The 15461-nt window shown below is 38.1% G+C and overlaps 2 protein-coding genes across 2 annotated transcripts; both read right to left on the minus strand.

Annotated features, from left to right (window-relative positions):
- Window positions 1-576: 576 nt before the first annotated feature.
- On the minus strand, window positions 577-11670 carry LOC102221181 (heat shock 70 kDa protein 4-like). The gene is made up of 19 exons (XM_005795337.2): window positions 11364-11670; window positions 10021-10078; window positions 9680-9820; window positions 8323-8445; window positions 7611-7710; window positions 7361-7494; window positions 6342-6586; window positions 6178-6254; window positions 5932-6083; window positions 5726-5832; window positions 5506-5639; window positions 4978-5162; window positions 3430-3525; window positions 3032-3187; window positions 2829-2954; window positions 2615-2722; window positions 2410-2529; window positions 1213-1374; window positions 577-1135 (listed from the first exon to the last, which is right to left on the minus strand). The coding sequence occupies exons 1-19, from the start codon at window positions 11468-11470 to the stop codon at window positions 929-931; spliced, it is 2538 nt and encodes an 845-aa protein (XP_005795394.1). The 5' UTR covers window positions 11471-11670; the 3' UTR covers window positions 577-928.
- Window positions 11671-12521: 851 nt separating this feature from the next.
- On the minus strand, window positions 12522-14451 carry LOC102221627 (cytochrome b-c1 complex subunit 8). Its single transcript, XM_005795339.2, has 3 exons — window positions 14376-14451; window positions 13301-13472; window positions 12522-12699 (listed from the first exon to the last, which is right to left on the minus strand). The coding sequence occupies exons 2-3, from the start codon at window positions 13452-13454 to the stop codon at window positions 12605-12607; spliced, it is 249 nt and encodes an 82-aa protein (XP_005795396.1). The 5' UTR covers window positions 13455-13472; window positions 14376-14451; the 3' UTR covers window positions 12522-12604.
- Window positions 14452-15461: the final 1010 nt, after the last annotated feature.

A 15461-nucleotide genomic window follows, 5' to 3' on the forward strand; every position in this document is an offset into this window, starting at 1 on the left:
CTCTGCATGGATGATTGCGGTCATTGTCCTACTGGAGAGTGAAGCTCTGCCCCGGTGTTAGAGCCCACCAACTCTGACCAGTTTTAAAAAATATTTCCACTGCATGATTCTCCCACCACTATGCTTCACTGTGACAAGGATGATTCAATGGTGATGTTTCTTTAATCTGAATTTATTTTATAGTTATATTAATTATTTTCATTTTGTCCTTTACAATTCAAAAAAATTACACATAAAATTTTGGTCTGTCTGATTATGTAATTTTTAGATATTAAATTGTATCAAAAACTTTACTTTTGAGTAATTTTTTGGATGGCTAGTTTTTACATTTGAGTGGAACTATGATCGAGTACTAATGTTTGGGTGCAGTATCCACCTCTGGGTGCAAAGACCATTTGCAGTATATGTATTAGTTCACATTCATATTCTTTCTTCATTCATTGTCAGATTAAAGATGGGAGGTATCTTCCACCCACCTATGCCACACTGACTTGCAGTTCTCAACAGAAACAATAATTCTCTTGGCATCAACCAAAATCAGAACATTTTTCTGTCTTAAGCATGACAGGGCTAATGTTGGGAGAGATTTTCAACCACTTTATTAAAACCAGGTTGTGACACAGACCAGAACAGTTACAGAGCACACAACAGAAATAAATACCATCATGTGTACAGCGCTCATTATCAAACAGAGTAATTGCAGCTGGCTTTTGATTTAGGTCATCCAGAAGAAGAGAGGGCATGCTATGTCAGATAGATGTGCCACCATGAGCTGGGCTCGGTGTGCTCACCGCCCTGCCTGCTTTTTCACTGTCCAAGTGCAGTTCCTGAAACACGTCACCAGCTCTGATAAACGCCGCCAGGCCGCATCTCAGTCTGACTCAACCGGCCCCTGTTCAGCGTAGCTTCAGGAGGCGTTTGGGCTGTTTTAGTCGAGGTCCATGTCAGGCTTGGTCTCTGTAGGTTCTGAGGTTGGGTTGCCTGTGTTCTCAGCTGCTCCCTTGTCTGTAGTTTCCTCCTGGGCCTTCTCCTGGCCGTCGACTGGACCGTTCTGCTCTGCAGGTGTTTCCTCCTTGGGGACCTCCACCTTTGGTTTGGGCTTCGTCACAACCGGGTTACAAGCAGAGAACAGCTCCTATAAACCAAGAGAGGGGTGTTAGAGAGAGGATGGATTCTCACATGAATATAATAAAGGGCACAGCAAAGACTCACCCTTGTTTTTGCTTTAATGTCTTTCACTTTAACAATGGGATCTACAGCTAGGCTCTGCTTGCTTTGCTGGTTCATGCTGCTGTTCATCCAGATCATTGCTTCGTTGTTCAGTTTGTCCACTTTGGTGACGTCTGCCTCATCTAAATGGTCGTACTGCTCGTCCTGGAAGCACAAAATAAGAATGAAGTTACTCACTAGTGTGTAATCAGTCTCCAAATAATTAGAGCCGTCACTATTCAATATAATCATTCATACTTGCTGTAATAATTTAGACACATCTGCATATTTAGATGTCACATTCATAAAATGTATCTTTTTCTATTTCTTAATCTTTTTCTAAAAGTAAAGCTTGTTTTCCTTCAGACTTTTTTGTAGCTGCTCTCATTGTGTGGACTTATTTGTTTCTGAACAAACATGTCAGACAAATGTGCAAGTTTTTTGTGCACTACAACAACTAGAGCGGGGCATAATACGCAGAAAAGACAACATCCAGGAGCTACTGATGAGGCGACAGAAACAACAAAATCAGCAAAAGATTTTTTAAGCTCCTAAATGCTCAGAATGAAGTTAAACAAATGGTCGACAGCTGCGTTTTCCACTGAATACAGCTGTTCAGGTTAAAAGGCAAATCAGAAAGTCTAAATAAGAGTAAGATAAAATTAAATGAAGCAGACTGCTGTTTCTTAAAGAAACGGAACACCTTACAAACTGAAAGTGCAATAAGGACCTAGCACTTAAAGTAAAATAAAAACTAAATAAAAAAACAAAAATGCATGTAAAACTCAATTAAAAGCTATGCTAAGGAAATATGTTTTGAGTTTTTCTTTCTGAACTGCCTCTAAAAATTCAAAGCAGAGCATTAATAGTTTTTTTGTTTTGTCTCAACTTTTAGGTAAAATAAAAAATTAAAAGCAAAAGGAACTTGGAAGGTGCATACTCATTGATCTCACACTGCAAACAGCATGCATTTGTTTAGATGGTAATGTATAAAAACCTAACTTTTTTGTATCATTTTTATTTTTAGAAAATTTGTTAAAGTTATTTGCATAAAAAGCCTACGGTTTAGTTTAAAAGTAGTGTCAGTCTTGATAAGTAGTAATTTAATGTCCTTTTTAAGTCTTTCCAAGACTAAATAGATTTATAGTGAAAAGCTGAGAAGAGAAGAGAAATAAGTCTTAAAAATCCTTCTGTCATTACCTTCATTTTGAAGGCCTCTACAAATTTCATATACATCTGAATTTGTTTCCCCAACTCTTCAAAAGCTTTGGGTCTCTCTTCAGCCTCCATAAAGCGGTCCATGATGGGCTGCCCAAGTGTCTGCAGAAAACAAATCAGTTTAAAACAATAAATATATTTCAACAAGATCATCAATGTGAACGGACGCTAACCTAATCGTAATTACCTTCAGCTCTGCGAGCTTGTCAATGTAAACTTGTTTGGGTTGGTCCTCTCCGTCTTCATAAAGCCAGTTTTCAGTGTCCTCCAGCTTTAATGACAAAGCGTCTCGGTCCTAAACAAATAAAAATATAATTACTAAGAATCTTTGCAGGACAATAAGGCACTTCCTGAAACAAATTGTGCTATGCTGTGGAAAAAAGTGGTGGTGATTTACTCACAGACTCGCTGACGAACTTCTCCAGCATGCCGTGCAGCTTGTCCCTCATGTCGTACACGTACTCCTCCACGTTATTCTTTGCATCGTTCCTCTCCTTCTCCAACTTGTCTTGCATGATCATCTTTCCCTGCCAACACAGAACCACCAGATTTAAAAGCTGAACATGGCTGCGCTCTCCCATCTAGCAGCTGAAGATGTAGTTACCTCGTTCTCCACAAACAGGTTGAGCATGTCGTTTGCTAGCTGCCACTGTGGACTGTTCTCAATGGGAAGCTCCAGCACTTTTGTTTTGACTTTGGCCTTTTTGGCTTGTGGTGGCTGGTCTGACTTTTTCTCACCTTTGTTCTCTTCTGTGCTCGTCTAAAAACAGAGAAAGAAGAAGAAAGTAGATTTAAAATATCACATATCCCTGCAGATATTTACAGGCTAATTAGGTGTTTGTAAAAATTAATATAGAAAAACTAGAAACATGATGAAACAAACTGATAGATCTTTAAATATGAGGCTCTTATGCATCATTTCATCTTCTAAAATACAAAGTAGGGGATGCAAAAGTCACCTACTTTAATAAATTTGTATTGCATAGAAAAAGAGCATCTTACCTCCATTTCTTCGCTTTCATTTGGCGTCTTGTCATCTGTTTGTTTCTGAGCATCGCCCTGGGCCGACTGTGTTTCCTGATCAGTTTGCATCTTAGTCTGAAGACACAAACATGCAACATTACGTCTCAAAAGAAGGCGGCACAGCAAAGATGAAATGAGTCAAAGTTTTCATATCAAGCTTATTGTTGGGCCCTTCATTCAGTCAGTGCCTCGTTAATTCAAAAAGCAACCCAAACCACTTTTTAAAACACATGATTTTAATTTGTAATCTCTTTTATAGACCTGCTGCTCAGTCTGAGAGTTAGTCATGTAAAATATGGCTAAACATTTCAAATTCCTACATGAATATCACCCAAACATTCTGAAGCTCAAAAATGTCATGGAAAATGGTTCATTTGTTGAAGATTTTGCAAGCTCAATGTTGCCCCCTGCTGATCGTAATGTTTAAGGTTTCAAATGACAATAAACTGTCCAAAATTATTTGTACCTGTGGCAGATTTAGGCTTCATTAATCAACTAAACTTACTATTAGAATTTATTCTTCTCACTGAAAAGGATATAGTCGTTTAGCAAAATATGATGCAATGATAACAAAAAGAAAAACGTTTTTGTTTTAATTCAGTTAAAATTGTAAGAGTCTATGGGAAAATTCAAGCTTCCTTTCTTCAGTTGCTCTAGTCGACCCGTGGTCACGGGACGTTGGTATTCACCCGCACTTTTTATACAATGGAGCAGACCACCGGGCCACATCTCTCCCGTTTTAGAGCACATACCCACCGGGGTCTCCATTACCTCCATGGATTACATGTTTTGTTAAATTAAGCGGTCACAGAACTAGCACCACCCTTTTTTAGCATGGCCTCTTTTGTGAACAACAAGGTTGCAATTTCCATCTAGGAGTTTTAGGCATCTGACAATCTTTGAAGTTACTCAGTGAAGAATCATAAAAATGTACACAATTCCTTGCTGTGTCTGATAAACGTTCCTCAAAGTATTCACGTAATCTACAAAGACAGGATAGTGGAAGCGGACTAGTTGAAGTCTAATATCAAAATTGGTTTTGCATTTCTGCATAAAACACAACACTTTGCCTAGAGGTTTGTCGAAATAGTAAGACTCGGGCCCGATGTTGAGAGAAGGAGAGGAAGATTCCACTCTCCGGAAACAATGGCGCAATTTTCGTCACGCGACTACATCAAGAGTACATTTCGACACTTTGGCTGAAGTACGGGAGAGCCTTAAGCCACACAAGCCTGCCTGGCCTTTGCAAAATCCCATCTGGGGAAAGAGACAACTTTTGGGCCTGTCAGATAATAACAGTGCTTTTGCCACAATGATGTAGCCTTCATCTATAATAAGACAAAAGAGGCATTAAACCCCTAGAAAGCCATCTGTTACTACCTTGGCTGCTGTTATAGCTAATAAAGGTTTTTCCATTGAATCCAGACAAGGATGTGAATTATTTTGGATACTTAGACAAGAGTAGCTTTAAGATTTAAAGAACATTTCAACTACTTCTGAGCAACACCAGTTCTTTAATTGCAGTACCTCTCCATCTTTGTCGGACACCTGCTCAGTTTCCATGGGCTCCTCTGTCTCATCAGACTTCTGCACTTCAACCAGGGAGGCGCTGGAGACGCTGAAGATGCCGTGGATATTCACCCGGACCTTGACCTTCACCTTTGAGCTCTCACCTGTTGCCTGTGGGACAACCTTCTGGATCACAAACTGACCTGGAAGAGAAAATAAAAAAAGTTTTCACGCTTGATAAAAAAAAAAATGTGAGTGAAAAATAGGAAATGTAATGTTTCTACAATTTTTAATGTGTTCATGGAAAATATTACTACAACAATCAGGTTTTAAATATGGAATTTTCAGAAATCCCAGACAGAAAAAAACAGAAGAATTGATTCAATGAGTGAAGAAAACAACACAAAGAAGAACTTAAGCAAGGAAATAAGGGATGAACAAAGAAAACGTTTTGACAATGTGATAGGGAGTTTGGGAAAACTTTCAGTCTGCATGACAGAATGTAGGACTTTATCTCAAAGTCTTTCAAAAGTCTGGGTTTCTCACCAATGGTAGAATCAGGATATGGCAGCTCATTAGGACTGCAGTAATAGGCCTCCAAGGAGAAAGGCTCCTTCCGGTAGAAGGTGAGTACTTTGGAGAACGGTGCTGCATGGTTCTTAGGAAACACCTCGCAATCACTGAAACAACAAATACAGTCTACGTTAAACAGGAAACTCAAGCAGAAGAAATCAACTTAGGCTGATACTAGTCGTTTTTATCTCACCTTAGACCTTCCTCCGCAGCCGAATGCCACTTCAGAGAGATTGGATAAGGGACGACGTCTGTGATGGAAAATTCCCTGACTTTGAAGGCAGGAGACAGTATTGCACACTGTGGGGAATAAAGATTACCTCATTAGTTTCTCTGGTGACACACTGCACTCAAACAGAAACAGGTCGAGACCAGCTGCGAATGCTGGGCGTAATGTACCTGCAGGGCACATCCTCTGGCCACTGCTTCATCAGCATTCAGGGTGGTGTTCAACTCCTTCCCAAAGAATTTGCTGATCCTTTCTTTGACGGCTGGAATTCTGGACGCTCCACCAACTATCTCTACTGCATAGATGTCTTCCTTTTTCAGCTCTTATCAAAGAAAAGGAAACAGTTTCAAACTCATTGTCCTGAAGCCAGTCAGGCAGGTCAGCGAGGGAGTTAAAGTCAGTGAAATTTTACTCACTGGCTTGTTCCAACAGGCTATGCAGAGGAGGTTCGACTCGGGCCAAAATATCAACACACATCTCTTCGAACTGACCCCTTTGGCAAGAAAACGGGAACATTACATAAGCGGTGAAGACACAAACAATGAGCACAAGCAGGAGGAAGCGTCTGTTGTTGGTCTACCTGTTCATGTGTGCCGATACGTCGATGTCGTTCATGAAGCACTCAATGTTCAAGGGCAGGTCAGAGGAGTTGGCGCTCATCAGTTTCTTCAGCTTCTCACACTCCTGGTAGAGCCGGACCAGAGCCCTGGGCTTGGTCTTCACATCCAGTTTGTACTTCTTCCCAAATTCTTCGCAGAAATGCTTCACCAAGACTTCATCGAAGTCCTTTCCTCCCAGCAGCTGATCGCAGGCCGTGGCGAGGACCTGAGAGGCGGTGAGATGTTTGTGAGAATAAATTAAGCAGGTAGTGAAGAACCGATCAGAATTTCACAGGCTTGGTTTTTGTAAAGCATCAATATAAATAGTAATGTAAGATGATATCGAAACAGTATTGAAATGAGTTCTTTCTCATCTTCCAGTGGTTATTAATTATTCATACTGGGAGGAGATGCAACATCTCACTCTGTATGAGAGAGCAGTTGCTGTAAAACAGGTTTTTATTAGTATATAAAAAAGATCTTTATTACAGAGTTGGCATTAAAATATAACATTAGGAGTCATTTTGCCGAGCATTGGATATGCACCAGTTTTGTGCAATTGATGTGTATTATTGATGTGCATTATGGATCCAGCAGGGTCCATAATATAAAAGGTTTGGAAGGTCAAACAATAAATAGAGCAACTCTACTGTTCTCCATTGTGCTGAAAGTCTTGATCTCTCTCACTCTCTCACAGCCTGACCAGTTGATATGTCTCAACAATACAGGTTCTTTTTAAAGAGTCGTGCATCTTGGTGCAACTTTATATTAAATACCTCACAGATACTAAAAACTTTGTTATTCAGCATCAGCTTCCAAACTAAAGAGTGGAATCCTTGGTGTGACCTGGGAGTGTGTGGTACATTCACTGACCAGTAAAAGAAAAGATTTCTTTAAGCAGCCAATCTTCCAGTTAAGAGTGACGGCTGATCTGATTATGGTCAACTAATTGAGAGCTAAATATAAAGAAATCACAATGGGTGTTTTGTCGAATTCGTACCTTGAGCTTGCCCTTATTAAAAGCACACACTGATGTCTGATATCCAGAGTGGCCCAGGTCCACGAACACAACATTCCTGGCTTTCTCCTCGGGAGCAGGGAGATCCTGTTTATAAATCCCATACGCCAATGCAACTGTAGGAATAAGAAAATGGTAGGTGAATTACAGAGAATAAAGGCTGAAATTATAATAGTGGATCAACTCTACTAATACAGGAGATAACTACCTGACCTAAAGTCTTATTACAAACCTGCAGTGGTTTCATTCATAAGCCTCAGGCAGTTTAGTCCAGCAATCTGAGCTGCATCCATCACCGATCTCCTCTCAGCATCGGTGTAGTAGCAGGGAACCTAAACCCAACAAAAGAGCATTTAAAGTTGCATAATGCTGGTAAATTAACCAAATCTAATATTTGCATTATTTTTTACTAAAAACAGCCTACAGACTGGCTTGTATCAACCAGTCAAGTGTGAATCACTATAATTCAACATCTGATTATAATTAGACTTAATTTCTTCCATGCAAAGCTGCCTTTATTTTTGTTGCGTTTGTTTGAACAGGTTGCTCTAAAATCATATTTCCTTCATCACACATCAGCTCCAAGAACTTTATTGTTGCTCTCTTTTTAAGTTTTTAAAAAAATAAGTTTTACTGTTGGGATTAGTTTTAAATATGAAGTTATTTTCATGACAAAAATAGATTATCATTATAATAGAGATACTTTATTTCCCTTTGCGATTAATGAAGTTTTTCAATTTATTCCTTCATTCATACTACTTAGAAATCATAAGCACTTTACCATTGACATAACCAATCTAAAAATTCTCATGAGAGCTTACCACTAAGACCCAAACAAAACATAGGACAACAGACCAGACTGTGGTAAAAGTGAAAACCTCCAGACAAGTCAAATCAAGTGGAAGATCTGAAGTGGAGTAATGGGTGTGTCAGTGGAAACTTACAGAGACAACGCAGTCTGCCACGGGCTTCTTCAGCGCACCCTCAGCCGTCTCCTTCAGCTTGGTCAGCAGCATGGCAGTGACCTGCTCAATGCTGAACACCTTCTCCTCCTCCATGTACATCACCTGTGGTAACAGAAGTACAACCGCATGACATTTCTTTATGCAACTCCGATTAAAGTAAAGAGTGAGTGATTCCAGCTGAAGATGTGCCATGAAAGAAAACTTCAATTAAAACAGTAATCAATTTGTCCAAATGCACTCCTCAGTTTTTGGTTTTTACAACAATAATGTTTATATAATGCACCACTGTGAGCTGAGCAAAGGTGAGCCTGTTGTGGCACTAATGTGTCACAACTCCACACAGTACAGGTGCCGTAAGCAATTTCCATGTCTAAGAGCAGCGTTATTGCAATATTTACTGTCTACAATATCCACATCACAAAGGAATGCTTACATGCAATCTCTGGTGGGATACTGTATTTTAACTGTCAAGCTTCAAACAGCCCTTAATGTCCACACATGATGCATATTTTTAGTGGTGAGAGTGAAAAAGTGGTCAGGACAGGGTTTAATGATAAAGAAAGAAATGAGTCAGCAAACTGTGGGTTGTTCACAGTTTTCAGCACCAGTATCCCATTTTCCTGATATCATGCAGCCCAACAGAACCCAAATGAATCACTTGTATAAACACATTGGTCAGAAGAAAAATCACCTTTTCATCACTTTCCTCTCTAATGCTGTAACCTGTTCTGCATGTGACAATAATCTCCTGTATTCTGTGAAAATCTTTTAAAAACAAAAGAGAGCAAAAAGAGAAGTCTTTTCTTCCAGAGAAAACATCTAGGCTGAGCTTTTCCCAAAATTCTGTGGAAGAATGTGTTATGGTCTAATGAAAACAAACTTGAACCTTTTGTCATAATTGTGGTAATCACATCACTAAAAAAATTATTTATATGTATATAATACTTGACCTGAAGGAAAACACTTGTGAAATGGAATAGTCAGTGTTTAGAACGTCTATAACGTCGCAGGAAGAGGACAGAAAAGCTTTTAAATGATTTACTACGGTTTCATTTTTGACTAACAGGAGTGCAAATACTTTCTATTGCCACTGCAGCTGAGGCTCAACAAATAGTCATCTGCTCACAATTATTCACGTCATGAAAGTTAACTAGATTTGGAAATGACCAGAAAGTCTCTCAATCATTCAGTGAAGTATTTGTCCCTCTATTCAAGATTTACTACTTTGAAAACAAAATGTGCCGATACTGCAGAAAACTCAGAGAGGCTGCGAAGTGGAATTTGATGAAGAAATATAAATAAAAGTAGACGTGGCTGCCTCTAGGTTTTCTCTTACCTTGATGCCTGTTGTTCCTGTTGGCATTTGTGCAATGTCATAGACCAAGCTATTTTTGAGGGACTGCACATATGGGTCTGAAAAGGCTCTGCCGTGAAACCTCTTGAATCCTTGGACTGTATTCTTGCAGTTTGTGACGACCTATCACACAGAAACAGTAACCCACCGTTAGCCCTCAGAAAATACCGAGCTAGGACATTTTTTTTATTCTTTGTCTGTGCTGGATAGCGTGTCTACTGTACCCATGTCCAGTATCGTTCTCAGTCCCCTATAGAAAAACTAACTTTTTTGTCACTTGAACAATCATGTGCCGACCGTCTCCAGAGTTTAGTAAAACATACCTGACTTTTCGCAGCTGCACCAATAGATCGATTCCGGGGTCCAAATGAAACACATGCTCTACAATGGAAAAAGAAGACATTTAATTTCCCCTAAAAACTTTTATTTTTATGTTAAAAATACTAAGCATGGGCTGGTTATTTATAAAAATTTTGAAAGTTGTGTTGGGTAAACTTGCTAAAAAAAATCTATGATGCCATTCCTATGATGTGAAGTCCTGGTAAAATGACAGAAGAAAGAGCCAGAGCGCCCCGAGTTATTTTTTCTAAACGTATTGATTAAAGAGTAACGCAGTACAGCCCCCCCCCCCGTCTTGTTACTTTACAAATTCAGCAATTTGTAAATTATTCTTGTGATACACATTGGATCAAAGAGTAAAAAAATAAAGAACAGGGGAAGGAGTTTGTGTGCATCAAATACTTGAAAACAACTATCTTACTTGACATAGTCAGATCTTGATGACCCCAAAGTGTTTTTCCTCATTAAAATGATTTTTTTTTTTACAACTTTCTTCTGGTAATATTGTCTTTATTCTACTACTATGACTATATTCTTATTGTCACTTTGTTCTCATAATATGACTGTATTCTCATAATTGAAAAAACATTCATTACATTAATTTTCTTAGTCTGGTCCTAAGCAGTTAGAGTACAATGGAACAAAAAATTAATTGCTGAGACAATTCAGACTGTAGCAAAACCCAAAGAAAACAATTACCACTAAAGGAGGCAAGAGATTTTAGGCAAAACACCCAGGCTTCAAGATTACTATAAATCTTTATTGGCTTGTGTGTGTTGTGTCTTATAATTGTGCAGTAATTTTTTTTTAAACGACTCATGTTCATAATTTAATTATTTGCAGTCAAATCCTGCAAAAAAAAAAATTGTTCACTCGTGATTTTCCCTGTGCAAACTGGACGGGTCTGAATAAAAAACACAACGGGCTGAAAGCGGGTTTTGAGAGACGGATGCAACCGGCCTCCTCTCATCATGTGCTTTATGCCTGCATCACCTGATTGGGCCTGTCAATTACATACCAATCTTTTATCAAGAACATACGCATCACTTTAAGAGTCATAGATAATATTTTAATAAAGGTAAAAAAAGAAAACCACTTCTTTATAGGCCAATACATTCGAATTAGCTAGCGTTAGCTTTAGCACTCACATGCCTCAACATTTCCTGTTGTGAAATCGGTTAGCATGCTAACTAGCCATGTAGCAACATTAGCTGCATACATTGTTATTAACTTAAAAAAATATCCAATTCATTTATGTTTAGGACGTATACACGTTTAAGCAGCACGACTAAAACCCATAAATAAATGTTCAACTACTTGTACTTACGGTGTACACCGGTCGCTGTATTCATTAGCGACAGTTTCAATCCCTCCGGCTCTGGCTACTGCTACATAGCAGTTCATAAACCCGACGTCAAAACCCACAACGGACATATTTTCGTTAACTAGCTAAACCAGTTCAGAGAGATAAGGAGGAATTACAAATAAAATCAATAGTGCTAATAGTAAAAGTAGCAGCTCTGGTGGCTTTCAGTCAACAGATGTAGATCCACCCTTGCTCTTGTTCCATGAAACTAAGCAGCAGCAGCAGCATGCGGTGCGCCCGGCGGATCTGAGTGAGAGCGTTCAGGAATTTTCTGACAGTTCGTCGACCAATGACGTTTCACTGCAGAGCCGCACTAGAGTCCGCCAGGGTGCGCCACCTACTGGCCAGAAATGTTACTATTACTTGGGAGGCAAATGATTTATGTTGAAGTAATCCAAAAAGTGATCATATTATCTTCTGCAACTTAACGTAAGTTATTAGATTGTATTCAGTTTGTGCTTACTGTGTTTTTTTTTTAAATAACTTGCAACATTTACTTTTTATTCAAATGGACTTAATATCTTATTTGATTTGTGCAGTTTGTGGCTTTTTGCCTATTTTAAGCAATAAAATATTAAAATGGTCTGCGTTTTTATTATGTTTTATGTCAATTTTCTGTTGATTTTTTACATTTAAGGCATCATGGTCTGAATGCTCACAATTTATTTAAAACATCCGGCAATTAATAGTTACCAAATGTGTTTCTAAAGATAAATATAATAAAAATTTCAAAATTGGAGTCATTTTAAATTCAAATATTGTTTTTATTGTACAATAGTTTAAAAAATCTAATTCATTTGAGTTGTCTTGTTTTTTTTTTAGTAATGAAGGTCATAACATGTGGCATTATATTCATAAGGAATCTGGTCTCTAAAGAGAAAACAAAAACTCAAAAGTAGAAATCAAATGTTATACACACCACCAGACCTGAAAGTCCCACTACTTCAAAAATCAACTCTGAAAGTGGTTCTAGATATTTAAAAAAATGTAAGCCTATGCCTTTTCAAACCCAATCAGATATTTTTCAAATAATTATAGATTAATTTCTAATAAGTTCAGTTTTGTGTTATAACACAAACTAATGTGCAACAGTGAAAAAACTATTCAAACAAACAGAACTGATTTCACACAAACATTTTAAATTTTTATTGGTTACACAGAGTTAAAGTTAACAGAGCAGCTTTTCAGAAGATGGAAAACGTTCATTCGTCATTGGCGTAGTCAGCAGGATTCTTTCTCTTGCTTTCCTCATAGACACTGTTGCCCCAGCTGTAGGTCAGATACATCAGGATCATGGCTGCAAAAGAAAGCAAAAATTAGCAAAGGTTAAGCCCATTTGCTGAATTTTACACAGGCAGCTAATTTCTGCTAAAACTATACATGGAGACAGCAAAGCACACCTGAGCAGACTTTACAAAATATACACAAGACATGTTTTGTCACAGAATAGTAATGACCATTGACCTGTAAAGACTTAAAATTAAAGTCAACATTGAACCAAGAACGTGTAAAATGTATTTCTTCCTTCAAATTAAGGTATATTGTTTTAGGTCCCCTTTGCTGTAAATTACAATATCCTTTCAAAATGTATACTCCATCAATCTTAGATTGACTATCCAGTGTAAAAAAATTCTGGCTTAAAAATCCACACACATTTACATTCTGTCTGGCAAAACTATTCACACCAACTCTTGTGGAAAATCAAATGCATACAAATTGGAAAAAAAAAAGTTACTATTTTGAGTGACATTGGCATTACTAACATAGATCTGTGAGTGATCAGTCTACGAAAAACAAAAAAAAAGTAAAATATCAACAAGGCATATTCAACACGCACCGTTCACCTACAGTCAGTGGCAAAACGTAAAACAAAATATACCGTAATCATGTAAACTCACGGGGGGCAACTTTAAAGAAAGAACTTGTGAATCTTCTCCACACGTTGGGAATACCCTTTGAGAAGTAGTTGGCGAAAGCCCTCTGCTCAAAGGGCGACAGGCTGTACGTGATCACATGCCTGACCCTGGCTAAATCTCCAAAGTGGCGGCCCATGTTCACCAGAGAGCTGATCTGAAAACACAGATGAATGACTGTTATGAACACACAACCATTGACACACAAACTAAAATGTGTTCAGAATGTAAATAGTTGAATCAAATAAGACTAGGTTTAGGAAAAATACTTTACTGAAAAGAATTTCATTTGTATGCACAACTGTAGTTAACCAAAGCAAGCCATTATTAAAATCGTGGCTCCAAAATCTCTTGGTGGAGGACTAGTTTATAATCATCTTGTATTTTTTTCTGGTAACACATGTGGTTTGAAGAAGACTGTTTGCATTAAATTTCAACAACATGGGAAAAAAATTGCTTAAAGCAAAGCTTGTGTAGGCCACACAGGAAAGTAAACAAAAAAAACAAAGACTTTATGATTTCATTACATAATCACACCTCCCATCCTCACGTAGGCACTGGCTACTTGGCCATCAGTGACGTTAACAGCTTTTGCTATTCTGATTTAAAACACAAACAAAACCCTGTTACTCGGTTCCAAAACACTTCATTATAAACTTTACAGATGGCCGACCATTACCTGACTCGGTGTCATGAAAACTACGTGGTAATGTGGCAAACTATTCTATTTAAAGCTATTTTCTTTTTCAAACGTGAGAAATAAAGCGTTAATAGGTAAATATTCTTGACGAACATATATCCCTAAACACTTATTTAATAAGTATAAAGCGAATATCAAGAAGCTACTGCGGCCAAGTTAAGTGTTAGCAACAACAATTAGCACCAACCGCTAATGTATAAACATCTTTATAACATTTGAAATCTTCACGCGGAAATAGCTGCCATATCATAGGAGAGTAAATTGGCCTAGTCAAATTAAAGCGCTCGTATTTAAAAACGAACAGGGAAAGAATATAGTAAAGAAAAAAAGCGAATTTAAAACGTTGACATTGAGACGCACCGTTCGGCCTCTTCACAGACGGGACATCTAAGAACCTTCCGGGTCAGCGTCTTCTTCTTCTGTCGCTTTAAATCACGGAGGGCATTGGCGCCACCAAGTGGAGTGGAGTCTCCATAGGCAAGAGTTTCCTTCACTTAAATCAGTGCTTCTCAATTCCAGTCCTCAGGCCCCCCCTGCTCTGCATGTTTTAGATGTGCCGCTATTCCAGAACAGCTGATTCAAATGATTGCGTGACCATCAAGTGCTGCAGAAACCTGTTGATCACCCATAGATTCAATCCAGGTGTGTAGCAGAAGGGAAACACCTAAAACATGCAGGGCAGGGGGGCCTGAGGACCAGAATTGAGAAACACTGACTTAAATGGATCAAATTGAGTTATTGGAGTCTTAATAAAAATACAAGTGTGGAGAAAAAAAAAATAAATATAAAATTTCTTAAGATGATGGTTTTCAATGTATTTATAAGTAAACGGACATGGATTTCAGTCATCAATGTGACCATATTCCACAGTTCATTCAGAAATGTTACAATATTTTTTAAAATATTTCATAACATTTTTTTTTAAAAATCCTTACCTTTGAGTTGCAATAGTTTTGATAGAGCATAAGAAGATACAAACATATGTACATCTGCAAAAAAAAAAAAAAAAAAAAAAAGAATGTAGAGAAAAGTTAAATATTTGTTACATTTTCAGAAAGTGAAACAAAATTTCAAGCTTTCGTTTCTTGTAATTTTGATGATTTGGACAGTGGCTCTGCTGAGGTGGAAAGTAAGCCAAGATTGCTTTTTTTAATGACCTTCAGGTCATCTGCATTATTGGCTCTGGCGTCTCATCGTCCTTTTGTACTCTGTAGATTCTCTATTTGGTGCAGTTCAGGCCAGTTTGCAGGCCAATCAAATATAGCAACACCACAGTCATTGAATCAGTTTTCGGTATTGGCCAAAAAATAAACATTTCATAATTAAATTATTTTAGATGGATACTTGTGAATCCTACCAATATGGACAGACCCATGGTTCACACTCAATACAAGGCAGATGGATCACATACCTCTTGACGCTTCAAATGTCTTTGAATCCTTACCG

The sequence above is a fragment of the Xiphophorus maculatus genome, chromosome 23 (genome assembly GCF_002775205.1).
Source record: "Xiphophorus maculatus strain JP 163 A chromosome 23, X_maculatus-5.0-male, whole genome shotgun sequence".
Taxonomy (NCBI): domain Eukaryota; kingdom Metazoa; phylum Chordata; class Actinopteri; order Cyprinodontiformes; family Poeciliidae; genus Xiphophorus; species Xiphophorus maculatus.